Source organism: Paroedura picta, chromosome 16 (assembly GCF_049243985.1).
Source record: "Paroedura picta isolate Pp20150507F chromosome 16, Ppicta_v3.0, whole genome shotgun sequence".
NCBI classification, from domain to species: Eukaryota; Metazoa; Chordata; class Lepidosauria; order Squamata; family Gekkonidae; genus Paroedura; species Paroedura picta.
Genome location: NC_135384.1, coordinates 8,181,063 through 8,207,439, shown reverse-complemented (window position 1 = coordinate 8,207,439; position 26,377 = coordinate 8,181,063). Strand labels below are relative to the sequence as shown.

General features: G+C 51.2%; 1 protein-coding gene across 1 annotated transcript; it reads right to left on the bottom strand.

Annotated features, from left to right (window-relative positions):
- Positions 1-1,326: 1,326 nt before the first annotated feature.
- On the bottom strand, positions 1,327-24,981 carry PTPRH (protein tyrosine phosphatase receptor type H). The gene is made up of 19 exons (XM_077315115.1): positions 24,522-24,981; positions 21,452-21,485; positions 20,501-20,557; positions 19,551-19,703; positions 18,680-18,919; positions 16,319-16,582; positions 14,090-14,362; positions 13,472-13,750; positions 12,918-13,175; positions 12,083-12,161; positions 10,916-10,963; positions 9,189-9,279; positions 8,609-8,699; positions 6,797-6,873; positions 5,576-5,710; positions 4,862-4,984; positions 4,410-4,570; positions 3,898-4,033; positions 1,327-2,736 (listed from the first exon to the last, which is right to left on the bottom strand). The coding sequence occupies exons 1-19, from the start codon at positions 24,573-24,575 to the stop codon at positions 2,593-2,595; spliced, it is 2,697 nt and encodes an 898-aa protein (XP_077171230.1). The 5' UTR covers positions 24,576-24,981; the 3' UTR covers positions 1,327-2,592.
- Positions 24,982-26,377: the final 1,396 nt, after the last annotated feature.

The following is a 26,377-nucleotide window of genomic DNA, read 5'->3' as shown; positions in this document are numbered from 1 at the left end:
TGCAGAGGGGGGCGTCCAGCAAAGGCAGGAGGCGCCTGATTCGCATCTCCTAAGGGAGAGACAGAAGCCCAGAGAGAAGGAGAGAGAGGTGCACATTAGGGAACGGATAGCATGAATGTTGCCTTGCAAAGGAGGCAGGAGGAAGATGCTCCGTGCTTGTGGCGGAGAGGAAGATGGAGACAGGAGCTGAAATGGGAGGGGGCTGGTGGGTGTGGCGTGTGTGTGTCTGTGGGGGGGGGGCAAGATCGCCCCCTTGCGGAGGAAGATGCTGGTTCAGCCAGGATCTGGAGCCTGTTTTCCAAAAAGAAAGCACACCTCTCCTTGACCGGAGCACTCTCAGCCGTTCACCTGTTTGCTCTTGCAACTTCTCCTCCCAGAGAAAGGGCCGGGCTTCCAAGGCGGCCTATTGAAACCAGCAAGGCTGGGATGCTTGTTTATTACATAATTTTGAAGCCAGCTGCATGCCTGGGGGGGAATAACAGAGACCTCCACAATCTCTCACACACACACACACCTTAAGTGCCAGCTATTACGCCATGCTGGATCTCAGCCTCAGATGGTCCTTCTCCAAAGGTCCAGCCTGCACCCCCTTCAAAGTCAGCCACCAGAACTCTCCCCCCCACACACACACACCCCAAAGTCAGGGATTCCCCACCTGGCATCTTTGCAAGGAGGGGTAGCCAGCCCCCTAATAGGGGAGCCAAAAAGCAACTGGACAGAAGAGATGCTGCAAAGGGCTGCAAAGGGCAGCAGGAAAGCAACCACTGTGGTTTCCTAAAATCAAGTCCAGCAGCACCCAATGTTTTGCAGGGTTTAAGCATCGATGGCCCTGATCCTGTCTCATCTGGAAAGCGATTCTCCGGGAGCATCCCTGTTTAGCAGTGGGGTGGGAGGCCCCCCAGGAAGCCCAGGGTCACTTGGCAGAGGCAGGCAACGGCCAAAGCACCTCTGCTCACCCCTTGGCTTCCCAGTGTGTCTCCGAATCCATGGCAGGCAGTTATAAGAGTCCGGGAATTGTGACTGACAGTACATGGACCTCTTAAAAGGACTGGCGTGGTGCTGTGGTTAAGAGCAGCAGACTCTGACCTGGAGAACCAGGTTGGATTCCCCACTCCTCCCTCCCCATGAAGCCTGCTGGGTGACCCGGGATCATTCTCAGTTCTCCCAGAGCTCTCCCAGCCGCACCTACCTCACAGGGTGTCTGCTCTGGGGAGAGGAAGGGAGAGCGATCGTAAGCTGCTTTGAGCCACATGAAGCCAATTGGGTGACCTTGGTCCAGTCCCAGTTCTCTCAGAGCTCTCCCAGCCCCACCTACTGCTTTGGGGAGAGGAAGGGAAGGCGACTGGAAGCTGATTTGAGACTCCTTCAGGGAGAGAGAAATGGGGTATACAAAACCCAGATTAGATGATTTGCAAAGAGTTATGACCTGGTGGGAAACAGGGAAGGGGAGGGGGGGGAATATGAGGAAGGATCTGATAAATCCATAGCAACGTTTTTGGAGCTGACACTTGGGTTGCCTCAGCAACAAAATCATTCCCTTTGTCATTTCCGCACTCGGAGACAAAGCAGGCCGAAATATAACCAAGGCATCCTTTTCGTCTGAGCACACTGTGCCATCCCGAACAGGACTTTCAAATGCCCCCTCGATGACCTCTTCCAGGATTGGTAGGGGATTGGTAGTCAACCTGTGGTCCTCCAGATGTCCATGGACTACGATTCCCATGAGCCCCTGCCAGCGTTTGCAGCATTGTAGTCCATTGACATCTGGAAGACCACAGGTGGACTACCCCTGGTCTGTATAACAACACAGTGAGAAAGCGTTCCAAACCAGCAAGGGAGCTGTTTATCTTCTCCATCCCAAAATGCCATTATCACACCAAAAGTGGATACTCCCCCTACCAGTCACTTGGGGGAGGGGGATTTTTGCACGCGTGAGCTGCTACTACCTCCCCGAGACTTAGTTGCTCTCAGCAGAGTTTTAAGTATGAGCAGAGAAGTCCAGCACCAGGCCGCTTGAAAGAATTAAACAGCTCCAGAACGTAGAAACACAGAGTGGGGCCAGGCAGGCCGGAGAGTCCCACCCCCTGCTCGACGCAGGCTCAGCCCGAAGCATCCAGGTTAAGGATCCGGCCCGCCGCTGCTTGAAGACGGTCAAGAGAGGGAGTCCAAAAGGGAGCCTTGAGATGCAGGCGCCCAGGCCTCGTCTTCCATGCATGGCTTTGACGATCTGACCCGAAACTTCAGACCTAGCATGGCATCTGCTGCCACGGCCAGTCATTCTCGACCCGACCTTCAGATGCGCCTGCAAAATGCGCCCGGGGGGGCAGAGAAGCTGCCACAACACAGGCCTGCCTCGTCCAGGTCAACAAGGCAAGCCCATTGCTCAAAATCCCTGCGGCCGGGGGTTATTTAGGTCAACGCTGGGGAAGTCCGATTCCAGATTTTGTCTTTTGCTTCCCCTGTTGGGAACAGGGGGTTCAAACCCGGGTCTCCCGGGTGCTCTTTGCCATGGTGGCTCTCCCCAGTGTTACGGCTTTCAAACGCTTGGGGGACGGACATTCTTCACCCTTCCCAGCAAGGTGGCCCAAATCCTCACATGCGGGACACCTCTTGGTCTTGGTCTTGGAAAGCCAACGTGTTTTCGTACACAACGGCGCACTGACTCTTCTCGCTGGTGTCTGGCGGAGGCGGCTGGGTCCTTTCCAGGAGACACTGATGTAAGAACACATATTGTGACTGTGGAGACAGAGAGGGCAGGACAGCGTGTGGCATCCGGCCACCGAAAAGGCCGACGGCCGAATCCTTCTGTGTAACCGGCAGTGGTCCGGCCTAGCTTGATTTCATCCCATCTCAGAAGCTAAGCACGGCGGGCCCTGGGCTTAGGACAGCTGGGAGACCCCTGGGAAGCCCCGGGTTGCTACGTTGAGGCAGGCTATGGCAAACCAACTCCGTTCACCTCTTGCCTTGAAAATCCTACAGCAGCCTTTCTCAGCCAGGGTTTTACGGAACCCTGGCGTTTCTTGATGGTCCTGCCATAGGTGGGAGTCAATGAATTTTTGATACATTTTTTAAATTTGGTTAACATTTATCGGGTCGTGTGGATCTACCCCACCCTCCCAAAATGGCCAGTGATGGGCCTGACGGAGGTGGGGAGGGGTGTGTGTTTGTAAACAGCTCTGCTTCCCATGCATATTTTGCAGGATCGCACCACTTGTGGGGTTTCTTGAAGCCTGGAGAATGTTTCAGGGGTTTCTCAATGTTAAAAAAGTTGAAGAAGGCTGCCTTAAAGGGCTGTAATAAGTCAGCTATAAGTGTGGGGGGGGGGAGTCCATTAGACACAGGAAAAACTCTTCCTTAACGGCCTTGCTAATGAACTCGACCTAGACACAGGAAAATGTTTCCTCCTTCCAGTCCATCCCCTGGGAGACTCCCAGATAAGACAGAAATGTGATGTGTTACAAAAACACACCTGGAGAAGTAAACAAAATGCCCAGAAATTGATCATACACTCCACGCTTTGGCATGGGGAATTCCCATCTTGCCGTGTCCTACCTCTGAAGATGCTGGCAAAATATCAGGGGCTAAAATGACAAGACCAAAACCACAGACAGCCTATAGACTCTAGCCTATAGAATCCTATAGCATTGTATCTTGTTGTGGTCACTACACTCCTCAGCCCCACCTTCCCCAGGCTCCACCCCCTCCAGGTATTTCCTGTCCCAAAACTGGCAATCCTATTCCTTGAACAGCCTCTGGCCTCTGTTTAGGTGGACTTCCCTTCGATATTCTCCTACAGCCTCCGCTCTAGGAATCTGAACAGGTGTGGTCAGTGTGTCACAGCGCCCCCTGCAGGTCAGGAGGACCTGCTCCTTACACAAAATATTTATTCGTTCTCACCTCGGTCTGGATCATGAGCGGTCGGTTCTTCCTCATCCTTTGCACAAAGGAATAGACGCCGACCCGGCCCTCCTTCTGGGCTTGGCTCAGCAAGGTGTCCAAGGCGATGAAGGTCCCCGTTCGGCCGACGCCAGCGCTGGAACGGTGGGAAGGAAAGGGAGTTTAAAGTCACGACTGCGGGTCCTCTCCTCTGCTGCCAACAGGAACCTTCTCCAAGTGACAACCTTTCAGATACTTAAACAGCCTCCTCTTCTCCAGGTTGAACATTCCCAAGTCCCTCAGCCTTTCCTCATCTGAAATACCCCCTCCTCAAGGGTGAGCAGCCTGGTGTAGCCCAACCTCGCCCGATCTTGGAAGCTAACCCGGGTCGGTACTTGGAAGGCCACGGTCAAGGAAGGCCATGGCCAAGCCCCTCTGCCTTTCTTGTCGGGGCTTCCTTAAGGTGGCTACAAAATTTCGCAGCTCTGTGCCCTACTCCACTGCCCCCTCTTCACCCCCGCTGCTTGACTTACCTGCAGTGAACCAGAATCGGACCACCCTCCACGTGTTGTTCGACGTGCCCCCTCACGAGGTCCCGAAAGTGAAGGATGGGGCTCGTGACCACGGGCACCCCGTGGTCCGGCCACGAGGTGTAGTGGAAGTGGCGGGCGAGGCGGATCTCGCATCTGTCCTTCTGCCCGGGAGACACAGACTCGTGAGGTTCCCCTCACCCAGACAAAGATGCCTCGGGGGAAAGGAGTCGCTTGCACTGGTCCGGAGCAGTGGGAAGTAGGACCGACTAGACCAGGGGTAGTCAAACTGCGGCCCTCCAGATGTCCATGGACTACAATTCCCAAGAGCCCCCTGCCAGCGTTCGCTGGCAGGGGGCTCCTGGGAATTGTAATCCATGGACATCTGGAGGGCCGCAGTTTGACTACCCCTGGACTAGACCATCCACTCACCCACCCGGCCCAGGACTCCGTACCCGCTTGATGATGAAGTCCCGGATGGTCCAGTCGATGAGGATGGTTTCTACGATAACGGAGACTGTAATGTCCTCGTAGGTGCAGGGGGTGTAATCCAGGGGCCAATACCGCTCACATTTCACCTAGCCAAGGAATCGGAGAGTCAGGACGAGGAGAGGGGACAGCAGCAGAGTGATGGGGACAGCTGAATTTCACACAGCCAGGTATGATCACCTGGAAGGCTTATGTCACCATCCAGAAGCAGAAGAGCTGGTTCTTATAGGCCATTTTTCTCTACCAGAAGGAGTCTCAAAGCAGCTTACAATCTCCTTCCTTTCCTCTCCCCACAACAGACATCCTGTGAGGTCGGTGGGGCTGAGAGAGCTCTAAGAGAACTGTGAATAGGCCCTGGTCACCCAGTTGGCTGCATGTGGAGGAATCTAACCTGGTTCTCCAGATTAGAGGCTGCCGCTCCTAACTCCTACGCCGCACTGAGAGCAAAACACTGGTAGCAAACAGAAAAGAATATCACACTCATTCTCACAGGAGAATGTGTGGATGTGTGACTCTTTCAGAAGAAATAAGAAGTTTCATGACCACCCAAATCAACAATTTTAACCTGGCACAGAACTGGTGTCTGCTGTTTTGGAAAAGGAGGCCCCCAATGTACAGGCGATCGCCTCACATCCCGGCCATCCCATAATGCCATCGCTACTGCATAGGGCAATTCTCACCCGTCCATGTTCTACGCAGTTGGTGAGCATGACCAAGGTTGTGACGCGTTGCTCCCATATCATCCGCCAGAAATCGTGAAGCGTCCCAGGCAGAGGTCCTTGGGCTGCAATGTACTCCTTTTCCCCGTGGTAGCCCTGAAACGGGTGGGGAGAAGGAGTTAAAGGGAAGGGATTTTCTCGCATGCCTCCCTTGCTCCCAAGCAAAGCAACGTGCCACTACCACACTTCAGTGAGATGCACAAAGCAAAAGCAGGCTCCTTCCAAGGACACCCTTCTCAGACGTTACAACCAAACCAACTGGGAGGCCTACCAACCGCACATGAGTGTTTGCTACAGTGTTCCACCCGGTGAGCATGGTCCCCCTGCCATGTGAACAGAGGCCGCCTCCATATTTTCCTTGCATGTGCATCTTCGGGGTTGGACCCAGAACAAAATTTCCACTTGCGCCTGAGCTCTTTCACAAGCGGGAAATGCAAGTAAAAGACGGTTGCAGGGACTTGCGTTTCTGCTTGTGCCGAAGATTTCTGGGCCCTGTGATAAATAGGAGGAGAAGGGCTCCATTGTAGCAAAGGATCTTGGAAAAGGAGAGCTTAGCTAAACTCATTTATGTTTCTAATTGGATCCAAGCCTTGTACGTGTGCACTGGCAAGTGGATTTTTCAGGATGTACATCCGTGCTTGCCATTGCTGTACATGCATGGTGAATATGTGCGTTCTCCCCGTTATCACAGCAGCCAGACATAATGAGAGGCCTGGGGGTGAAGTGGCCCTTCCTAGATTCACTGGGAACATTTGAAAAAGGAGCCGCTGCTCCATAACCGGATGAGAAAGAATTTGGAGGCACAGACGGAGTCTGAACAGCCTCTATTGTGCTGAAATAAAATCCAAGGTGAATTTTCAATTACCACCGAAAAAGAACAAAAAAAAAATCTCAATTTGCATGATGCAAATCCAGGACAGAAGCTGAAGCAATAAATGAAAGGGTACCAGTCTGTTTTTACGACGGGGGCTGAGATATTCCGGGCTCGTGCGAGAATTTCGGAAGAGGTGGCAGAAAGAGAAACCCACAGCCCAGACACTTTAAGCAGCTTCCAAATATAGCCGGAGACAAATAAAGGAGCAGATACTTCGCCGCAGTGAGATCTGCAAAACAGCATCTGGCTCCCACCAAACGCTGGATTTGGCTCAGGAAGGTCAGGAATCACATTGGAATGGGACTCACAGGCATATAGCTAGCATTGATATAATCGGAGCCGGGGTCAGCAGGGCTGGGATGGAGCTTGACACGTGAGCTGTCATCTGCAGAAGAGGGGAACACGGGATTAGAAGGGCACTTGGGAGGATAAGGAGCTGGAAAAAGCCGGTAAAGTTAAAATGCAAAATCACTCTGAGCTCTGCCATAAATAATAGAAGGTGAGGAACGGAAATGGGCCGGAACCAAGTCTTTCTGACGTCCAATTTGGGTTTGGACACTGTCATTTCTGGTGACAGATCCAGCCGTATCGGTTTTCAAACCATCTTCCCTTTGCTGGAAAATGTAATTTTCATTCCTTAAGCAGGAGGACTGGTAGGGAAGGAGGGATTTACTGGCGTGTCAGAGAAAAAGTAGGAGGCATTTCAGGAAATTAGGGGGGAGGGGGTGCTTGGCACATCACTTCACTACTACATCCTAAAACAAAACCCCAACAATTCTATAGGCAGAAAGTATGATGGGAAGAACGGAGTCAGGGCCTCACCGAATACCGGCACAAAGACCCAATACTATACATAGCAGCAGAAGAAAAAGGCTCTCCCATGCCTCTTGACACACACCCCTGAGATCTGCATTCACCACTCTGTTCCCAAACAACAGGGAGTTCATACCAACAGACCCTTCGGCGAGAGAATACACTTTAAAACCATCCGTATGGTTAAGGCCGTTTTCTGCCCAGCTAGTTGGCAGCGGAGACAGCATGCAAGTGAAGCGTGTTGGGCCCAAGACCGTAGATCCCCAAGAGAATTTAAGATCTAAGGAACAAAACCTGTTCAAGATCCCCAGCCCAAAAGATATGAAATTGGCCTCAGGGTCTTTCCACCCTGGTGAAACACTCTCCCTGGCAAGAACAGAGCCCTGCAGGACCTCGGACAGCTCCGGAGGGCCTGTAAGAAAAAGACCTCCAAGGCAGGTCTACATTTAAGGCCTAAAAAGAATCTGGAAATCCCACCCTCCCTATTCGAAACACCAGCCAAATTAAATCTGAGCCTGGATATTCGATCTGCGTCAACCCTCCTGCTACACGAACAGAAGCAGTGAGAAATCTTTGAAGGGATCCGTTATGTCTTCAATATAGAAAGTATTTTAATATTGTTCCATGGTTTTCAAATATATTGTCACCTGCCCTGAACCCTGGGCTATCCATAGCCTCATCACCTCTATTTTTATATATACAGTCCGCAACATGTTGTACAAATCATCATACAAATCATAAAACCATATCACTTCAAAATGACCAATCCGGTCATAACCACGTCCTGTTTTACGTTCCGTACGGGGACTTGGTTCACCTTGCAGGGGTGGTGTTGGGAGGGTTTCAATCAGTGGAGGTTCTCGGTAGGCCTTTCTAGTGGGGAGGCCAGAATGTCATAACGTTACTGTCTGGCCTCAACCACAGCTCGGTTTTACAGGCCCCGGAATTGCTCGAGATCTCAGAGGTCCCTGATCTCTTCAGGCAGACCGTTCCGCCAGGCCAAGGACTGGGGACCCTGAGCAGATTTAGACTGCCTGATCTTAAAATTCTTTAGGAGTACTGGGGAGAGGGCGATCCCATCACGATTATTATTTTAACAATACAGGGTTAAATCTCTTTTTCCGGGTGCCCTATCCTCCATCCAGCCAAAAGTCCTGTGATTCTCAAGCCACAGTGAGGGACCTCTTGGAGTCCTAACTCGTCTTAGAATCTCGCCAACTGATCAAGAAGTTATACCTGGAGCGATTGCCCCAAAGAGAGAACTTGAAAAAGCATCGGACAAATGAAGTGTACGGGGTGCAACTCACACGGCAGGACATTACTGTAACGATTTTTCTCTCGGTTTTCCGGAAGTTCTGCCGCCGTCTGGGGCTGTCCGGTCCCCGTGTCCTGCAGCTGCTGTTAGGTGGACACAGAAGGGTAAGAAACCGAGCAAGGAAAGCTGGATAGGGAGAGGCGCAGGGCAAGGGGAGACCTCCGGAAAGGCTCACGATGGACATGCACCTCCAGAGCTAAATGAGGGAAAGAAGAACTGCTATTTCAAGCTGGGGAATTGCCCCATTTGGGTCTATCCAATTGGCGTTATGGAGTCCACGTTGGGAGTCTGGTGGCCTGGCTGCAGCCAGGACGTGGGGTCAGACGTTTTGCTTGGGAAACAGCCCCAAGGCATGGGAGATCCCCATCCAGAACATTCCAGGACAAGGAGCTCCATTCCGCTTGGCTCCATTTGAAGGAGAAGAAACACAGTTGGTTCTTATATGCTGCTTTTCTCTACTGAGCCCCAGAACCATCCCTCAGCTTCGGAGCAAGAGCCTACTGGATCTACCAGCAATCAGCCCCATTTACGAACCCCAGAAGTGCCTCCCCAGCTTTATCTACCTCTCGTACCTGGTATTCCTTGGCAAAGCCAAAAGCGCTGTCCGAGAAACGCTCACTGCAGTAACACGGGAAAGCCGACACAGGGACCGAGGCAAGAACACTGGGGAGGAGAGGGGGGAGGATGAACGCGAGCACAACAAGGTGATGCAGGCAGCAAGGGAACCCCACCCCCCACCCCAAAAAAATGGCCCTTAGCTCAGAATTCTGCAAGCAGGGAACTCTCTGCTGCACCCTCCACCGTGGGAGGCCCTGATAGGAGGAAGCCCTTAAAAATATCGCTGTTTATCACCCGGGGAGCATTTTGTACAGAATCCTAGGACACAACAAGGGCCCCTGAGAATCCCCGTGGTTTGTTTCTAGCTCATCTGATTGTAAATGCACTTGAAGGAATTCAAACCGGTATCTCTCAAAGGCCGCAGAGCCCGGATCTTCCCCGGGATAAGCTCACAGATTAAAACGGAAAGGAGTCGTCTTCCTTTGCAAAGGATCCTCAGCAGCTCAGAAAGCTGCAGATGTCCGTCTGCTGGCCCTCCCCGAATCCCCCTCCCTGAGCTGTTCCAGACCTGCCTTTCCCAGGGCTAGAAAATTCAGGCTCGTCCCCTTGACAGCTGGGTCAGAGCTTCCTCTCCTTTCCCATCGAGCAATAACCAGAACTCGGTTGCTCGGCAACCAGCCCCCCCCAACACACACACACACACCCCTCCAGTGCTGTGTGTCCACCGCCTGCTTCGGCAGCAGACTGACACTCGCACACCCATTCACTAGGGATGCCCCCTCCCCAGACTTTGGGTTCTCTGCCCGTTCTCCAGCCGAATTCTCCAAACGGCATGCTCCCTTCTTGCTCTCCCACACTTCTGCCCGTTTTGGCATGCACAAATGGTGAATTCTGACCTCCCAAAATGCTGGGCTCTCGGAAAACATGCGGACATTTGAATCACAGAATCCTGGAGCGGGAAGGGGCCATCCAAGCCATCTAGTCCAACCCCCGGCTCAATGCAGGATCAGCCTGAAGCATCCAGGATAAGGAGCTGTCCAGCTGCTGCTTGAGGACTGCCAGTGAGGGGGAGCTCCCCACCTCCTTAGGCAGCCCATTCCACTGCTGAACTACTCAGATGGTGAAAAATTTCCCCCTAATATCTATCTGGTTCTGTTCTACACGTAGGTGAAAGTCATTACTGCAGGTCCTCTCCTCTGCTGCCGACAGAGACCGCTCCCTGCCCTTCTGCAGGGGACAACCTTTCAAGTACTTAAAGAGAGCCATCCTGTCTCTTGGCCTCTTGTCTGCACCTTCTCAATTTTTCCCACGTCCTTTTTGAAGTCAGGCCTGCAGAACTTCACACAGGGCTCCAGGCCGGGTCTGACCTGGGCGGCATGCAGAGGGACCATGACCTCTTGTGATTTTGATGCGATGCCTCTGCATTTGCCTCTTTTACCGCTGCATCACACGGCCTGCTCGTCATTAAGCTTGCAGTCCACAAAGACCCAAAGACCTCGTTTGTGAATGGGTCACTGGGTCCCTTGAGCCAGAGAAGGGCCTCTGAGGTTCTGCAGGATGAAGAATTTGGGCCAGCCCGCCGGGCTGCCCTTCTCAAATACCCATTTGGGGTTCTCAGCTTATTTCCTCTCCTTTACGCCCCCCCCCCCCGACAGCCTTTCAAGGACACACGGCTGAGAGTCGAGGTAGGAACCTTTGGTACGGAAATTAAAATGACATTGCCCGACAGCCGCGTTCTCACCAGGGAGGTCCCGCGTCTGCTTTCGGCTTCTCCAGGACCTTCCTGCGCCTGCAAATGAGAGAAGGAAACTGAGGCAAGCCCTGGACGTGGCTGTGGAAGCCCCAAGCCCAGGAAGGCGCCCTGAAAGGGAAGCGAGGAGCCATTCCAGCCTCTTCGGAATAGCAGTGCCAGATGGAAGGGACTTGAGTCGGATCTGTAGTCAGCCAAGGATAGTTTGTAGACATGGATGTGTGAATGACATCTCACTCTAATACATGCTTCTGGGTGACATCTCACCCGAGGGCAGGAGTGGCCAAATTGTGGCGCTCCAGAGGTCCATGGACTACGATTCCCATGAGCCCCTGCCAGCACGCTGGCAGGGGCTCATGGGAATCGTAGTCCATGGACCTCTGGAGCGCCACAATTTGGCCACTCCTGCCCTAGATGTAAAATCCCCGCCCACCCCATCCCCTCCACAGGCTCCGCCCCTAAATCACCTGGAATCTCTCAGGCTAGACTTATTTAGGTCAAACAGGAGATGGAAGTTGTCATGGTCTTAGGGTTGCCAACTCTGGGGTTGGGAAGATACCTGGAGACTGGGAGTGAGTGGGTGGGGGTTGGGGTGGAGAGGGACCACTGTGGAGTCCACCCTCCAAAGCAGCCATTTCCTCCCGGGGAGCTGAACTGGGCCGCCTGGAAACCAGTTAACATACTGGGAGATCCCCAGGGTCTGCCTGGAGCTTGGCAGCCCTAGCTAGTGGTGGGTAGGGTTGCCAGATCCAGGTTCAGAACCTCCTGCAGATTTGAAGGTGGGCCCCAGGGAGGGGAAGGACCTCAGTGGGGCATAATGCTACAAAATCCATCCTCCAAAGGACCAGATCTCTGATGTCTGGAGACGAGCCACAATTCAGATGCACCTGGAGACTGCTGTCCCTAGTGGTGGGTCACAGCCATGACAGTGCAGAGAGAGAGGTGGGTTGCCGCGTCCTTCCCTCTGCAAATTCCATAAAGCTTCGTCCGCATTATGCAGAAGCGAGCCGACAAATGCCAACTGACTCTCTCTGCTTCACTGCCTCCTGTCTCAGGCTTCCTCGGCTAAGGGCCCTGACGTTCCCCGCTGGGGGCAGGCCCATGCTGCGAAGGGGGTGTGTGTGTGGGGGGAAGGCTCACAATAGCGAGAGAGCTTACCGTCTCCAAAAACAGAACAGCAGCAGGCCCAGGAGGCCCAGGAGCATCAGCCCGGCAAAGAGGGCGCCCACGACGACCCCTGGCGATACAGAAGGAAGCTGGAGATCCCGCCAAACGGGACCCAAGCAAGGTCATCTGTCGGGGCCCGGTGCAACCTCATGACAGGCAGTTCCCCTCCCCCCACAAGGGACCCCAAGACACACCAGCACATAAAACAATCAATCAAATGCAGACAGCTTGGTGTCGTGGTTAAGAACAGCAGCCTGTGATCTGCCAAGCTGGGTTTGATTCCCCTCTCTCCCTCCCCATGCAGCCAGCTAGGTGTCCTTGGGCCAGTCACAGTTCTCTCCGAGCTCCCTCAGCCTCACCTCCCTCACAGGGTTACTGTTGCAGGGAGAGGAAAGGGAAGACGAATGTAGGCCGCTTTGAGACTCCTTTGGGAAGTGAAATGCGGGGTATAAAAACCAAAAGACCTCCAGGAGACAGAGTGCAATTCACCTGGAGAAAATGGCTGCTTAGTGAGGCGGGCTCTGAGGCATTATAGCCCCTCCCTTCTCCAAACCCCACCCCTTTTAGGCTCCACCCCCCAAATCTCCAGGTATTTCCCTGCCCACTCTGAAGCCCAGGCCGGGTTCTTACTCTTTAAGAAGGAATTAACTCCCTGAGCCACAGCTGTTGAGGAAATTTGCAGCTTCTGAGCCACTCAAGGGACTTTCTGCTTCCCCCCGCAAAGGATGCCATAATGGGGGTGCAGACAAAGCCACAGACATGGGTCAAAGGCACCCAATTCAGACCCCACTGAGCCAAGCCCTGAGGTGCCCATTGGCCTTCTTACCCGTGCTGTCCGTGCTGCATTTCACGCGAGAGGAACTGGCCTGCAGCTCGTTCCAGAGGGTCACGACCTGGATCCAGTAGCTGCTGGCGGGCTGCAGGTGGTCCACGAGGCTATTGCAGTTCAGCGACAGCACGGGCTCCCGGCCTGAGACGAGGATCCGGAACATGCTCACCCCACCCGAGACGCAGGCCCAAGACACCTCCAGGCTGTAGCCCCCTCCCATGGGGGAGCATCGGAGGTCACCGACAGGTTGTGGCTCTGGAGGAGAGAGGAAGCCAAGGGAAGGGAGGTGGTCTGGAGGTGCCGGCGGTATCTTCCTCAAATTCATGACCTTGACCCGTTAGGCTTTCTCAGGAAGTGCCCCCCAAACCTTCAGAAATTTCCCAAGTCTGAATTGGGAACCCTATTTACAAACTTCGTGCTGTGCGTAATTTTATAGTGCAAGGTAGAAGGCTGTTCCTCCTTAGATATTCCTTTCCTTCTGAACACAGGTTTGGCCCACCCATTTCTCTCCACCCCTTTTATCCTATCTGCTGTGACCTGAGAGTACGTACCTGTGGCTCCCTCTCGAAGAAGGTCCGTGCTGAACGTCCTCAGGCCTCCTCCTTCAGCCACGGTGGACAAGGTGAAGTTGTACTTGGTGCCTGGACTAAGACCACTGAACACAAACGTGGATGTCTCACTGGGGAATGAGTAGCTTTTTGGGGTCTTGGTGAGTCCCTCCTGCATTCTGAGCTTAAAGCCATTAAACGCAGGATCAGGGAGACCCCAGGACAAGCTGACTGTGGACTGATTGATGGTATCGACTCTGAAATCAGTAGGGGGCAATGGGTCTGAAAGAAAGATGTAAGAGGTCAGAGTTCAAGAACAAAGAAGCAGGGACCAGAGCAGGAACTGGGGCTCAGTTGTGGCTGTAACTATGAGGGAAGTCTTCCAACCATGTAGTGAAACCTGTGTAGCAACTCTTCTGGAGTGCTTGTGTTGTGAGTAGAAAGCCCAGGATCAAATCCAGAGGCTGTAACTGCATGGTTGGAAGACTTCCCAAACAATTACAGGCACTAATCATTATACGGTTAAAGTACTAGACGTAGTTTTGTGAATTCATTATTTTCACAAATTAAACACCGCCCAAAGCTCAGGGCCCAGTTTTTCTCCCTGATGCTGGCACTTACTTGTAAGAGTCAAATTCCTTACTACTGCACTCTCGGCATCCTTAAAAACAGAGACCAGCTCGACAACATAGACACTCCCCGGTAGGAGTCCACTGATGATAAAACTGGAGATGCTGGTGCTTCCGTTCTTCATCGGATCCTCGGTGTTCTCTCTGCCCCAAAATACCCTATACGAATAGGCTGGTGCGTTGAAGTCTTTGGGAGGGTCCCAGGAAATTGTGAGGTTGTGGGTGCCATCTTTGGTCACAGTTATATTCTTGGGCTTGTTTGGAACTGGGGGAAAAGAGCAGATGGATTTAACAAACAGCATATGCCTCCCGCCGGGTATGCAGAAATTAAGAGTCTGAACATTTTAGGGCAAAATATGGCGTGGCCCACTGAGAAATCCATACATGAGATTTCCCTTGAAATTTCAGAAGCAGAGCTGCAAAGGATAAAGGACATTTCAGATTGGGCCCATGTGGATGGCTGGGAAGGTAACTCTCTCTCCTGCTGTGCCTTTTGACCGTTCTCAGTCACTGCCCCCTCCTGTTGCTCTCAGCCCTATGGAGGACCTCAGAGGTGACGTGCCTGAGCAGGAAACAGCTGCACCAGGAGACTAAAGCCTGGGAGCCTTCCCATTCCTCTCCCCACAACAGACACCCTGTGAGGTGGGTGGGACTGAGAGACCTCAGGGAGAACTGCTCTGGGAGTGCCTCCGCTGGACACCAAAGGCAACGTTCTGCCACAGAACTAGGGGCTGGGCAGCAGGAACAGCAAAACGCACGACTCAAACAAGCACTTGAATCAAGGGGCAGCTCATGCAAGCATGCTCAATGCGCGCTGATTACAACAGCAAACTGGAAACCCTGAGGTGGGAGGGAGAGTCACGGTTTGATCCCAGCACAGTAAACATGAAGGCGGTCAACACAGAGGCTTCGTCACACTGTGGGAGGGATGCCAGCTCAGGGCTGGGAAACACCTAGAGAATTTCAGGGTGGTGCTGGGAGTGGGCGGGATTTGGGGCAAGGAGTAAAACGCTAGGATGAAGCCCACCCTCCAAAGCAGCCCCTTTCTCCCGGAGAACTGGTTAGGAGATGAGCTGTAATTCCAGGGGATCCCCAGGTGCCACCTGGAGGCTGGCATCCCTACACTGTAGTCTTCCCCCAGGTCAAGCAGAACTGATGCATTCCATGCAGGGAAGGATCCCACATCAGCGGAACAAAACAGGAGGACCCTTTTTGAGGATTATTTTTGCTTCTGGGTGCTGTCGTCCTGAGCCTTCCCATTTCGCTGGCCCCATTTCTCCTCAGCTGTCACAAGAATAACCTTTAGACTTGCATAAACATAAGGCATATTCAGGCAGGGAGGGGGAGCAGGAAGTGGCATGAAACGAAAGACCCAAAGATTCGCTTTCTGAAAAGGAGAAGCAAAAGCAACATGCAGGGTTTTTTTTCCCCCAACGGGGCTACATAATTTGGCGGCATCACAGTTTACGTGAATGCATGATTCAGCCCTATTAGCCTGCAGTTTCCAATACTTAGGCCATGTCTGCTCCAGGCGATTCTCTGATGTGACTCAGGGAGGTCAGGATAACACAGACACATCAGTCACCAGGCCAGGAAGGTTTTCAGACAGGTAGCTATGCAGGTGAGGAACCCAGACTCCCAGGCACCATGTGCTATAGATGGATGTATTCTTGGTGCTTGGGGGGCCACAGTTCGGGAGCTCTGACCCTGCTGGCGGACCTCCTGATGGTACCCATGTCTTGCCCATTGTACATCACAGAATATTGGACTGGATGGGCCGTTGGCCTGATCCAACATGGCTTCTCTTATGCTCTTATTGCTGGAACATGCAATGCCAGCGGTTGGCATAACTGAGCGGAATATTAAGGGTGTCCTGCAGGGGGCATCAGGGGAAAGGTGTATTTAGCATACCTAGAAATAGGAACTTCCTAATGATTTTCAAATTATCTCCTCCAGTGCCCTCCCCGGGACACTTCCTGCTTATCCGAGCGCACTTCCTGCTGATTGCCTCCAGAACAGCGGCTGAACAACAGAACGACTACAGACAACAGCTAGAACAGGCAGAGAGGCCTCTCCTCTTTCTATACCTTGTCATTTTTCTTCCCAAATAAAACTGTCTTATTCTTTAAGCAGCCTGGTGCTACGCTCTCTCCGCAAATTCAAACTCTGCCCAACACTTATGTCCCCCCTCTTTCCTCTTACAGTCCAACCACCACCTTACGCGTGACAGCTTGAAGGACGGCCCCCACGCTGCAGACGTTGTTGCAGGTGACCACGTAGACCGTGACAGTGTACAGGACTCCTGCTGCCAGGCCGCCTGCGGTGTACGCGCTGTTGGTGGCAGAAGAGCAGGCAAGTTGTCGAGTAGCGTTGGACAGGCAGACGCTGTATCGGTAGGCGGAGCTATCCCCAGGGAACATCCACGCAATTTTCAGGGAGTCCACTGTCCGGGCTTGCAGAACGAGGTCCCTGACTGGAGAGGGCCCTGTGATGAAAGAAATCCGTGGTACTCAGGACACTTTATTGTGCAAACGGGACTACGTCACCCTAGTCGCTTCCTTGCTGTTGACTCACTTGTGTGAATTCTATCTAGGAAATCTAGGAGGGACAGCTTGGTGTAGGGGTTAAAGGGCGGCGGATCCCAGTCCAGAGAACTTGGTTTGATTCCCTGCTCTTCCACATGCAGCCGGCTAGATGAACTTGAGCTAGTCACGGTTCTGTGGTAACAGCTCTCTCAGAACTCTCTCAACCCCACCTACCTCGCAGGGTGGCTGCTGGAGGGAGAGGAAGGGAAAGGTGTTTGTAAGTTGGTTTGTGACTCCTTTGGGGAGTGAAAAGTGGGGTGTAAGAAACCAGCTTTTCTTCGAGGCAGATTGTAATTTCCCCCTCTCCCATTTTTATCTGGCTTATCCTCTCCAGGATGACACATTTCCCTCTTTTATCCATACAACAACCCTATAAGGCTGGACAGCCCAAGATCATCCAGTGAGCTTTGTGGCAGAAGCTGAATTTGAACCCAGGTTTCCCCTGGTCTCCTCCTCTTCCATTTCCAGATTAGACTACTGCAATGCACACTATGCAGGACTGCCCTTGAAGACTGTCTGGCAACTTCAAGGGATCCAAATTGTTACAGTCAAGCTATTGTTGGGTATGAACATACAGGATGCCTTATATTTTCTCCCTGGATTACAGTGTCTCAGTAGAGATAACACACCGCCTAACGGAGACACAGGAAGTGGACCCCACAGCTAGGCTTGCCATCTCTGGGTTGGGAAATACCTGGAGATTTTGGGGGCGGAGCCTAATGAGGTCAGAGTTTAGGGAGGGAAGGGACAATGCCCAGAGCCCACCTTCCAAAGTGGCCATTTTTTTCCAGAAGAACTGAACTCTGTTGCCTAGAGATTAAACTGCACGCCCCCGAGATCTCCATCCCACACCTGGAGGCTGGCAACCCTACCCACAAGACATCCAGATATTCACTTTGCCCTCAGATGCACTGACGAAATTCATCCACGAGACCTAACGGCATCAGCTGCCTTATTTTGGCCTCTTTCCGAGTTAGCTACTTGCTCATCTTCCCACATAATACATGCATTCATGTGTCAACAATGCCCTCTGGCACTCAGCATTGACCAAATATTGCACAGAAATCTGAAATCTGTATTCAGAAACCCTTCCAAATCATTTGGATTTCCAGCATCAGGCTAAGCCGTGCTTTCTACCCCCTTGACACTGGGCCGAGAAATTGTTCCCTGCTGGCTTTTAAACTGTATTTTAATTTTTGTACACCATGTTTCTCCTGATCTTTGGATGCCACTCGCTTGGACATGTAAGGAGAGTTCATGCTTTTTAATTGTGATGCCCGAAACTGAGCAAAAAGTAACACGTCTTCCTCCTGGAAGGAGAAGAAAGACCCCCTTTCCCATTTCTCAATGTTTCTCCTGTCTTAAAAGAGTGGGCACCAATGCAATTTCAAACAATGCCAACAGCTCTACTGAGAGGGCGATACTAAAACACCAAAAAGATCAATGCTTCTGTATTTGTGGAGCTTCAGTTCTGGAGGATCTCCCACATTACATTCTCACTTGCCCATTGTATACAGATCCTAGGGCCAAATTTCTTGCTGGCCTACTAGATGGGCCAAAAATGATAAATCCGACCAGGAAAAACTTGTGTTTTTGTTAGCAGATACTAATTCATTTGTTTCTAACAAAATGTCATTATTTGCCCTTGCAGCAAAGAAAATAAGGGCCAGAGTGGTGCTACAGAGCGCAAATACCTAGAATATGATCAATATAATAAGAAATATAATATTATAAGAATATCAATATTAATATCAATAGTATAAGAAATATAATGAATAGGATAGGGGGACAGATGTAATCTGGAAATGTGCTTAGGATGTTAAGTAATTATTACCTGAGATTGCACATTCTCTTATTTACTTTTTTTTAATTACTGATTTGAAATGTTTTCAATCCTTTTATATTTTCCTCTTGTATTGTAATGGCCTATGATGACATGCAGTAAAATCTGACTTAAAAGAGTGGGCACAGATCTCAACGTCGCCAGAGAGACTCACGGGTGGTAACGTGGACGGATGCACTCTGGTTACACCCTCCCGCCTCTGTGACCCGATACAGCACAACGGTGTAATTCTGCCCAGGTTTCAAAAGGGAGAAATGCGCCGAACAGTTTGCAGTCTGCCTGGCAGCAGCATTCGTTCCACAGGCAGACGAGGGGCAAGGTGGCCTTTTCCAGACTAGAGTGAGAGAACTATTGGTCTCCCCCGTAACTCTCAGAGAATTCACAGGCGTTGGACCTATACAGAAAGAGAACCAGAGTCAGAAACTGGGGGCACTCTATTCCAATCCCCCCTCCATGGTAGGGAAACCATGCCCCGATCCGCCTGACCCAGCAGTTGGCCTGAAAAATGCAGGGGTCATAGCTGTGCCCAGCCTTAAATTTCTATCATACCACTTTAGTTGTAGTATACTTTATATCAGGGGTAGTCAACCTGTGGTCCTCCAGATGTCCATGGACTACAGTTCCCATGAGCCCCTGCCAGCATTCGCTGGCAGGGGCTCATGGGAATTGTAGTCCACGGACATCTGGAGGACCACAGGTTGACTGCCCCTGCTTCATATTATTATTTAAAACATTTATTCGCCACCTTTCTTCCTTGCGGAGCGCCAAGGACAATATAAATAAAACATTACTAAAAAATTAAAAAAACACAATAAGAACAACAGTCGTTAAACCCGTGTAAATTCACAGGAGGAAATGAGAAACAGTTTGGGAGCAACCCTGCCAACAGGCCGGTCTCCCCCTTCAACTTGCAGCCCCGAAGACTCTCTTTTGAAAAAAGAAATATAATCAAGGTGACCTTAGCTTGTTCGCAAGATTCCGGTCTCCGTTAGTGCAAATAACAGGTTGGGGCTGTTTGTTCTTACTTGTGTCCGAAGGGATAGAGCAGTTTGACGGCAAGCTGCAGTTGTGGGTGACGTCAAAGACCAGGCCGGTGAGGTTGCTACAGACTGGCATCTCTGTTCCACCAAGCCTGACGGCCATCTTCTCCTCAACCATCGAACAGCCTGCAGAGACAGCTAAATGGGGACAAGAGTTAGCACCTTAACAGCAGGATGCAAGACTTCATGGCCCAGATGGGTCCGATTCATTTATTTGTACGGTCACAGAGCAGAATGTAAAAATTGAAGCATTGAGATTTTAAAACACGTTGGGGGTGCAGGAAATAAAATTGGCTTGAATCACGGAGGCACAAAATTTCGCCGTCTGGAGAGAGGCTGGAGGCTTGTCTCCCCTGAATAGCTCTTGGGTGCAATCCGCTTCCGTCTGGTGTAACCTCCCTTCCAGAAGAGGACGGATAAGCTTGTTACAAGCTGTGGTATAGAGGGGGCGATGAGAGAAGACACGTTCCACAGATTCCCCGTCCGTTAACGGACACGTGCACAATCTCTTGGAGTCTGGTATTCTTTTCTGTCTGCCCTCTGGAAGGTCTGTGGGCCCAGATTGGTTCTTCTATGAGACAATCTGTCCAGTTGACCTATGAATGGCCAAGGCATTGATGGGACACAAGGAACCAGGTTCACACCAGAATGCATTGGGGTTATTTCTGCCTACAAGCCGGGAGGGGGCTGAAATGGGGTTTGGAAGAGGGTTGAACAACGGTGTTGGCTGGAAAGGAACCCGCTTGGATTCAGAGGGATGTCACTGTGAATCTGGTACTATTTGTGCACTGAGAGTTACCAGTGTTGGCCTGGGAAATTCAGATCACTGCAGAAAGCAACAACTGATCAGCATACCAAACAAGTCCAAAAGAGAGTCGGTGGAGCTTCAACCTTATGAAACGAGGAAATAGAACTTAGCGTAATTATCTACTTACAGGAGGTCGTTGTGCTGGGCTGCATAGTAGTTGTGTTTTGGTTGTGAGTCTTTTTGCCTGCTGAGTGGGGAGAGAGAAGCAGAGAGAAGAATGGCGGGGGGGGGGTCAAGTCCCCTTTCCCGAAAATAGGTAGACTCCCATCTTTTCCCGAAATCATTTTTTCTTAATCCTAACCTCCCCCACCCCAACACCAAAGCAGGCCAAATCATACAGCAGCTTCTCTGTCCCAAATTTCCAGCTGTATGGACACAGACATTTTAAATACCATGGGAAAAAAGCTAGGTGGACCGAGGAGGGATTAGAGCAAGGAAATGATAAGACAGGAAAGACTGAGGCCTGGTCTGCCCATGACATATCAGAATTTGGGAGAGGAATTCTAAAGCTGAAGTGGGAAGAGTCATCTTTTTAACACTTCCCCCCCCTTATGAAAATATTGTGCAAATTCAAAAAGAGCACATCGGAATGAAAAAGCTTTTGTTTAGCAACCCGTCACATACAATTGCCATCGGATGAGCAGGAAGTGAAGAAGCTTCCCCTTTCCTCTCCCCGTAACAGACACCCTGGGAGGGAGGTGGGGCTGAGAGAGCTCTAAGAGAACTGCTCTGTCAGAACAGTGCAGAACGGTACTGGCTAGATATCAGGAGGGGAAATTTCATAGAGTAGGAGGTGGGGAGCTCCACTGGCAGTCCTCAAGCAGCGGCTGGACAGATCCTTATCCTTGATGCTTCAGGCTGATCCTGCATTGAGCAGGGGGTGGGACTAGATGGTCTGTCTGGCCCCTTCCCAACTCTATGATTCTATGTCTAGAGGCAGGGTCCAATGGCTCTGTCAGGCAAATGTTCAAAGGGTGTGTCACAACACCCTATTTCCAGAGTGGGGAAGGCCGTGCCATGAGCTCACTTGAGGAAATGAAGTGGCCACCAGGAAATCAATCTCCCCTTAGCTACTCACCGCAACGGCCTGGCTGGAGGATCAGCAGCAGCACCTGAAAAAGCAACAAAATCAGAGCACGAAAAAGGGTGAAATTCATTATTTTGACATCCCACAAAGCTTCCTTCATGGTGGAAGAGAGTCAGTGTGGGTCGTGTCGGTTTAGGATAGGAGAGAACTGGGTACAAATCCCCACTCTGGGCCTAGTCAAGCACAATATATTCCGTGAGTATATAGTTGCTCATAAACATCACATCTATCGGGTTGGATAGGAACCCAGATTTAGGGGAGAAGCAGCCCTAAATAAAAAAGAGAAGCACCTCTGCGGGGAGGTGCATTAGTTAAGAACGGCGGCCTTTAATCTGGAGAACTGGGTTCAACTCCCCACTCCTCCTCCACATGCAGCCATCTGGGCGACCTTGTTCTAGTTGTGGTTCTTTTAGAGCTGTTCTTACACAGTTCTCTCAGAGCTCTCTCAGCCCCACCTCCCCGGGGAGGTATGGTGAGGGGAGACGAAGGGAAAAGTGTTTGAAGGCAGCTTTGGGATTCCTTCAGGTAGTGAAAAGCAGAGTACAAAAAAACAGCTCTTATTCTCATCTCTTGGTGTTGTGGGGAAAGGAAGGGAAGGCAATAGTAAGCTGTTTTGAGATTCCTTTGGACAGTTAAAAACCTTCTCTTGTTCTTCCTCATTCACACGCAGCCAGTTTGGTGACCTCGGGCCTGTCACAGTTCTCGCAGAGCTCTCTCCAACCCACCTACCTCATAGGGCATCCGTCATAGGGAGAGGAAGGGAAGGTGTTTACTCCTCCAGGCAATAAAAAGCAGAGTATCAAAAAAAACCAGCTCTTCTTCCCAGGCACTGACCCCAGTCAGTGTCCCAGGATTTCACCACTACCTGGTTGTAGCAGACTGTTAATTGATCTCTTGGTGCCTGGAGCAAACTAGCTCATCTTCAGGGAGTGACAAAGCACCTCTCCACATCCCTGTTGAAGTGTCTGGTGAAGCCCCTCAGCCACGGAACTAGAGTGACAATCACTCTCTCAGACGAACCTACCTTTCAGGGTGGTTGTGAAGATAAAATAGAGAGGAGAACCGCATTTGCCTCCCCAAGCCCTTGAAAGAAGGCTGAGGTTAAACCGCCCCAGAGAAACAAGTCACAGCTACGTGCTTCACGTAGAAGACCCCCATTGTGGGTTGTAATTCATGCAAAGTCAGGGCTTGGTTATAAAATTTGAATTTGCTCTCTGCCACGCCATCCGAGCCTCTGCGGTTCCCCTTGCGTGTGTTTTGTAAAAGTCAATCTCCACTTTCCCAGACAATGAGCCCTGTGTTTTGCTTTGTTCCTGCTCCTGCCCTTTCAAGCGCTAGAGATAAGAGAGATCTCGTAATTTCCAGAGGGGATGGAGGATTTGCATTTTGCCGCTCAGCCACAGGGTGGGAGTGACTCTCCTGTACATTTTTCGCTTATGAACAGGCATCACGGAATACATGGCTGTAGCAGTGTTGGTCAAATCTGTGCAATCTTCTTAGCATGTCAGCTTATGCTCCATAAAAAACTCAACATGTTGCTAGCCCTCAGTAAGGCCTCCTGGGGGGGAAGTAGGAAAACATCCGGGAAAGGCCCATTTCTGCTGCATTTCATTGTCAGCTGAAGCAGCGAGGGGAAACCTTCATCCCATCCCTAGGTGGAAGGCCCCAGGGTTTCAGAGATCAATCTGAATAGAGCTTTCCAAGGGACTCCTGAGCAAAGGGTCCCAAAAGTTAGCCACTCCCACAGAGCCTCCTTCCTGCAAAAGAGCTGCAAAATAGCACACACACACATCCCCATGTCATCCCCCCCCTGGTCCAGGTGTATTTGTGCATCTGGTGGTTTGGTGAATAGGTCCTGTTTGGGACAGAAACAATTAAATCCCACCACACAGCGTGGAGGTTTATAGTACAAACATAAGTGTGCCTATTTCCCGAATTCAGCAGGGCCTCTCAGCCATCGATGACACTCCCCCCCCCCCTGTTCTTTCCTGTCAACAAACCTCCCAACACACACACACCAAACTAAGGCAAAGAGGGAACCATAGGCAGCAAAAAGTTACGCTAGTGAGCATTTGGCCAAAGGCTTATTGAAGTAAAATGTGGTTTTGCCTTGTATTTTTCTCGTAAAACAAGTCACGCTGTTTTTCCAGCAAAGGGGATGGAGCTGGACCCAAGGGGGAAAGAGAATTTAACTCGTATTAAAAATATTTTATCGCCTCCTAAGAGGTACAAGGAGGAACAACAAATTATTAGGGAGAGAGATCAAAAAACAGGACAGGGATTGTCCCGGCTATATATGGGCAAATTTGAGGATATGAAACAAGGGCCTTCTTTCATTTTTCCTGACCTATCCACCCCACCCCTGGCTGCCTCTCCTTGTCAGCCTCCCTGTTTATTTGTCAAGGATTATTGGCACTTACTGCTTAATAGGAGTTTAAGAATGCAACACTAAACAGAGTTGGTGGTGGAATGTGCCGTTTTATTGTACTTTTTTTTTTACTGTTTTTATCTTGTGTAAAACGCCTAGATAGAGCTGTATTTCCAGAGCAGTTCTGTCAGGGCTCTCTCAGCCCAAACTACCTTTCAGGGTGTCTGTTGTGGGGAGAGGAAGGTAAGGTGATTGTAAGCCGCTTTGAGACTCCTTCGGATAGAGAAAAGTGGAATATAAGAACCAACTCTTCTTCTTCTTCAGTAATATCAAGGCTCTCTCAGCCTCACCTCCCTCACAGGGTGTCTGTTGTGGGGAGAGGAAGGGAAGGCGATTGGAAGCGGCTTTGAGACTCCTTCAGGAAATGAGATGTGGGATGTAAAACCAACTCTTCTTCCCCTTTCTTTTTTCTGAGTTTGCAAGCATGAGGGCACGGAGCCTTGTCTCTTGACTGACACGATCTGCTCTGGAAGACCACTGACTAAACAAGCATAACAAAACAACCACCTGCTGCTTCTGTAAAGCAGCAACTCTTTAAGAGATCTTATCAGGGACTGGTCAATCCAGGCTGGCAATACCCCTTCGTAGAGATGCTAGCACATTTTTAAAAACAGCTTTTAAAGCTCCACTTACCAGCAGTGAGGATAGCCAAACTGTTCCTTGGGAAAAGGTACTAGATGCCATCATCAGGGGATATAACCGTGGGACCCCCAAAGGGCGGCTACGATCCGGCAGGGCTGGCCTTGTGGCTCTTCCTCCCCTCTGTGGCACCTGCTCTCTTTTGTTTCGGCGATTTCCTTTGCCTCCTCCCCCTTCCACCACCCAGGAGGAAATAGCTCACCTGGCCTCAGCACCCGTTGGGCAAACAACGGCCCCGTTCTTTCAGGCAAACAGAGGGTTAAGCTGGGCGATAGCGGGTGAATGTAATCACAACAGGGCGATGGGGAAAGGGAGGGGAAGGCAAAAGAAGGGCTGGGTCCTCAAACTCCCCTTTTTACTTCCTGAAGGAGTCTCAGAGTGGCTGATGACCGCCTAGCCGTCTTCTCCCCACACCCCGTGAGGAAGGGGAGGCTGAGAGAGCTCTGAGAGAACGGGGACTGGCCCAAGGTCACCCAGCTGGCTGCATGTGAAGGAATCAGCCACTACCTCATGCTGGCTGATGGGGGAGCAGGAAGGCACATGAGTTCTGGGGTGGGGGTTAGGGATGGGGCCAAGCTAGCTGCGGGGGGAGGGCTAGGCATCAAGGAAGCTAAAAAGTGACCAATATTTTTCATTCAACGAACACTGGAAATTCTCATTTTAGGAGTGTGCCGTATTGGGGCTTTGCTCGCCCTTCTCAGAACCGTGGGGCTGCAAACGGCGCAAAGGGGGAATCATGCTGGTTATGCAGATTTCCAGCTGACAGCAAAGGCATGGCCAAAGTTGTTGATGGACGGTTGTGAGGGCTACACAAGGTCCCTGTGTTTGCGATGTTCTCTTTCCAGGAAGCTCAGGCACTTTGCATGCCAAATGTCACGTTTTGCCCTTGACATCTCCACTCAACAAGAACTCAGGGAACAGGTGGGAGAAAAGGCCTCTCTCTACCTAAGAGTCGCAGACAGTCAGAGAAAGCAGTACAGCCCTTGGTGACCAGCGGCCTCCCTTGGCAGGCCCCTTGTGGCTACTTGGGGTAGCTTTATAAACTTTGCCCCTACAAGGAATCATGGGAAGGGAGAGCAATTTGGAAATCTGCCCCTAAACCTCCCCCCCCCCCTCCTCTGTGCTTCCAGGGATTCTTTTTCCTTTTAAATGTCTCTCAGAGCGTGTCAACATTCCCCAAAGGTCTTCACTTTGCATTGGGCCAGATTTTAAAAAGAAAACCTGGGAAGGGCTGCAGCTCAGTGGAATTGCATCCGCTTGGCATGTAAAAGGTCACAGAACAGGCTCATGGAGTTGGAAGGGGTCTCCAGGGTCATCCAGTCCAACCCCCTGCAGAATGCAGGAAATTCTCAACTACCTGCCCACCCACAGTGACTCCAATTCCACACCCAGATGATGCCCTCCCACCCACCTTGGAAAACCAGAATCCCTGGCCAGTCTGGCCTGGAAGAAATTCATGTCCTGATCCCAAACTGGCGATCAGCTTTTTCCTGGGCCTGCAAGAAAGGGCCACAAGAGCTGAGCTCAGACACAATCCCTTCTGCCCACCTATTCACAATCTGCCTAAATTCACAGAATCAGCCTTTCTGTCTGATGGCTCTCTAGCCTCTGCTGAAAACCTTCCAAAGAAGGAGAACCCACCACCTCCTGGGGAAGCCTGTTCCACTGTGGGGCTTCTTCTCCCCAGTTAAAAGGCCTCCAGTTAGAAGACCCGGCAGGAGGGGATGCAAAAAAACCTCTGCTTAAGATCTTGGAAAGCTGCTGCCAGTTGAAGCGCAGCACACTGACTTTGATGGATTAAGGGCCTGATTCAATCTCAGGCAGTTTCAGGGGTTTAAGGACGAAGAAAG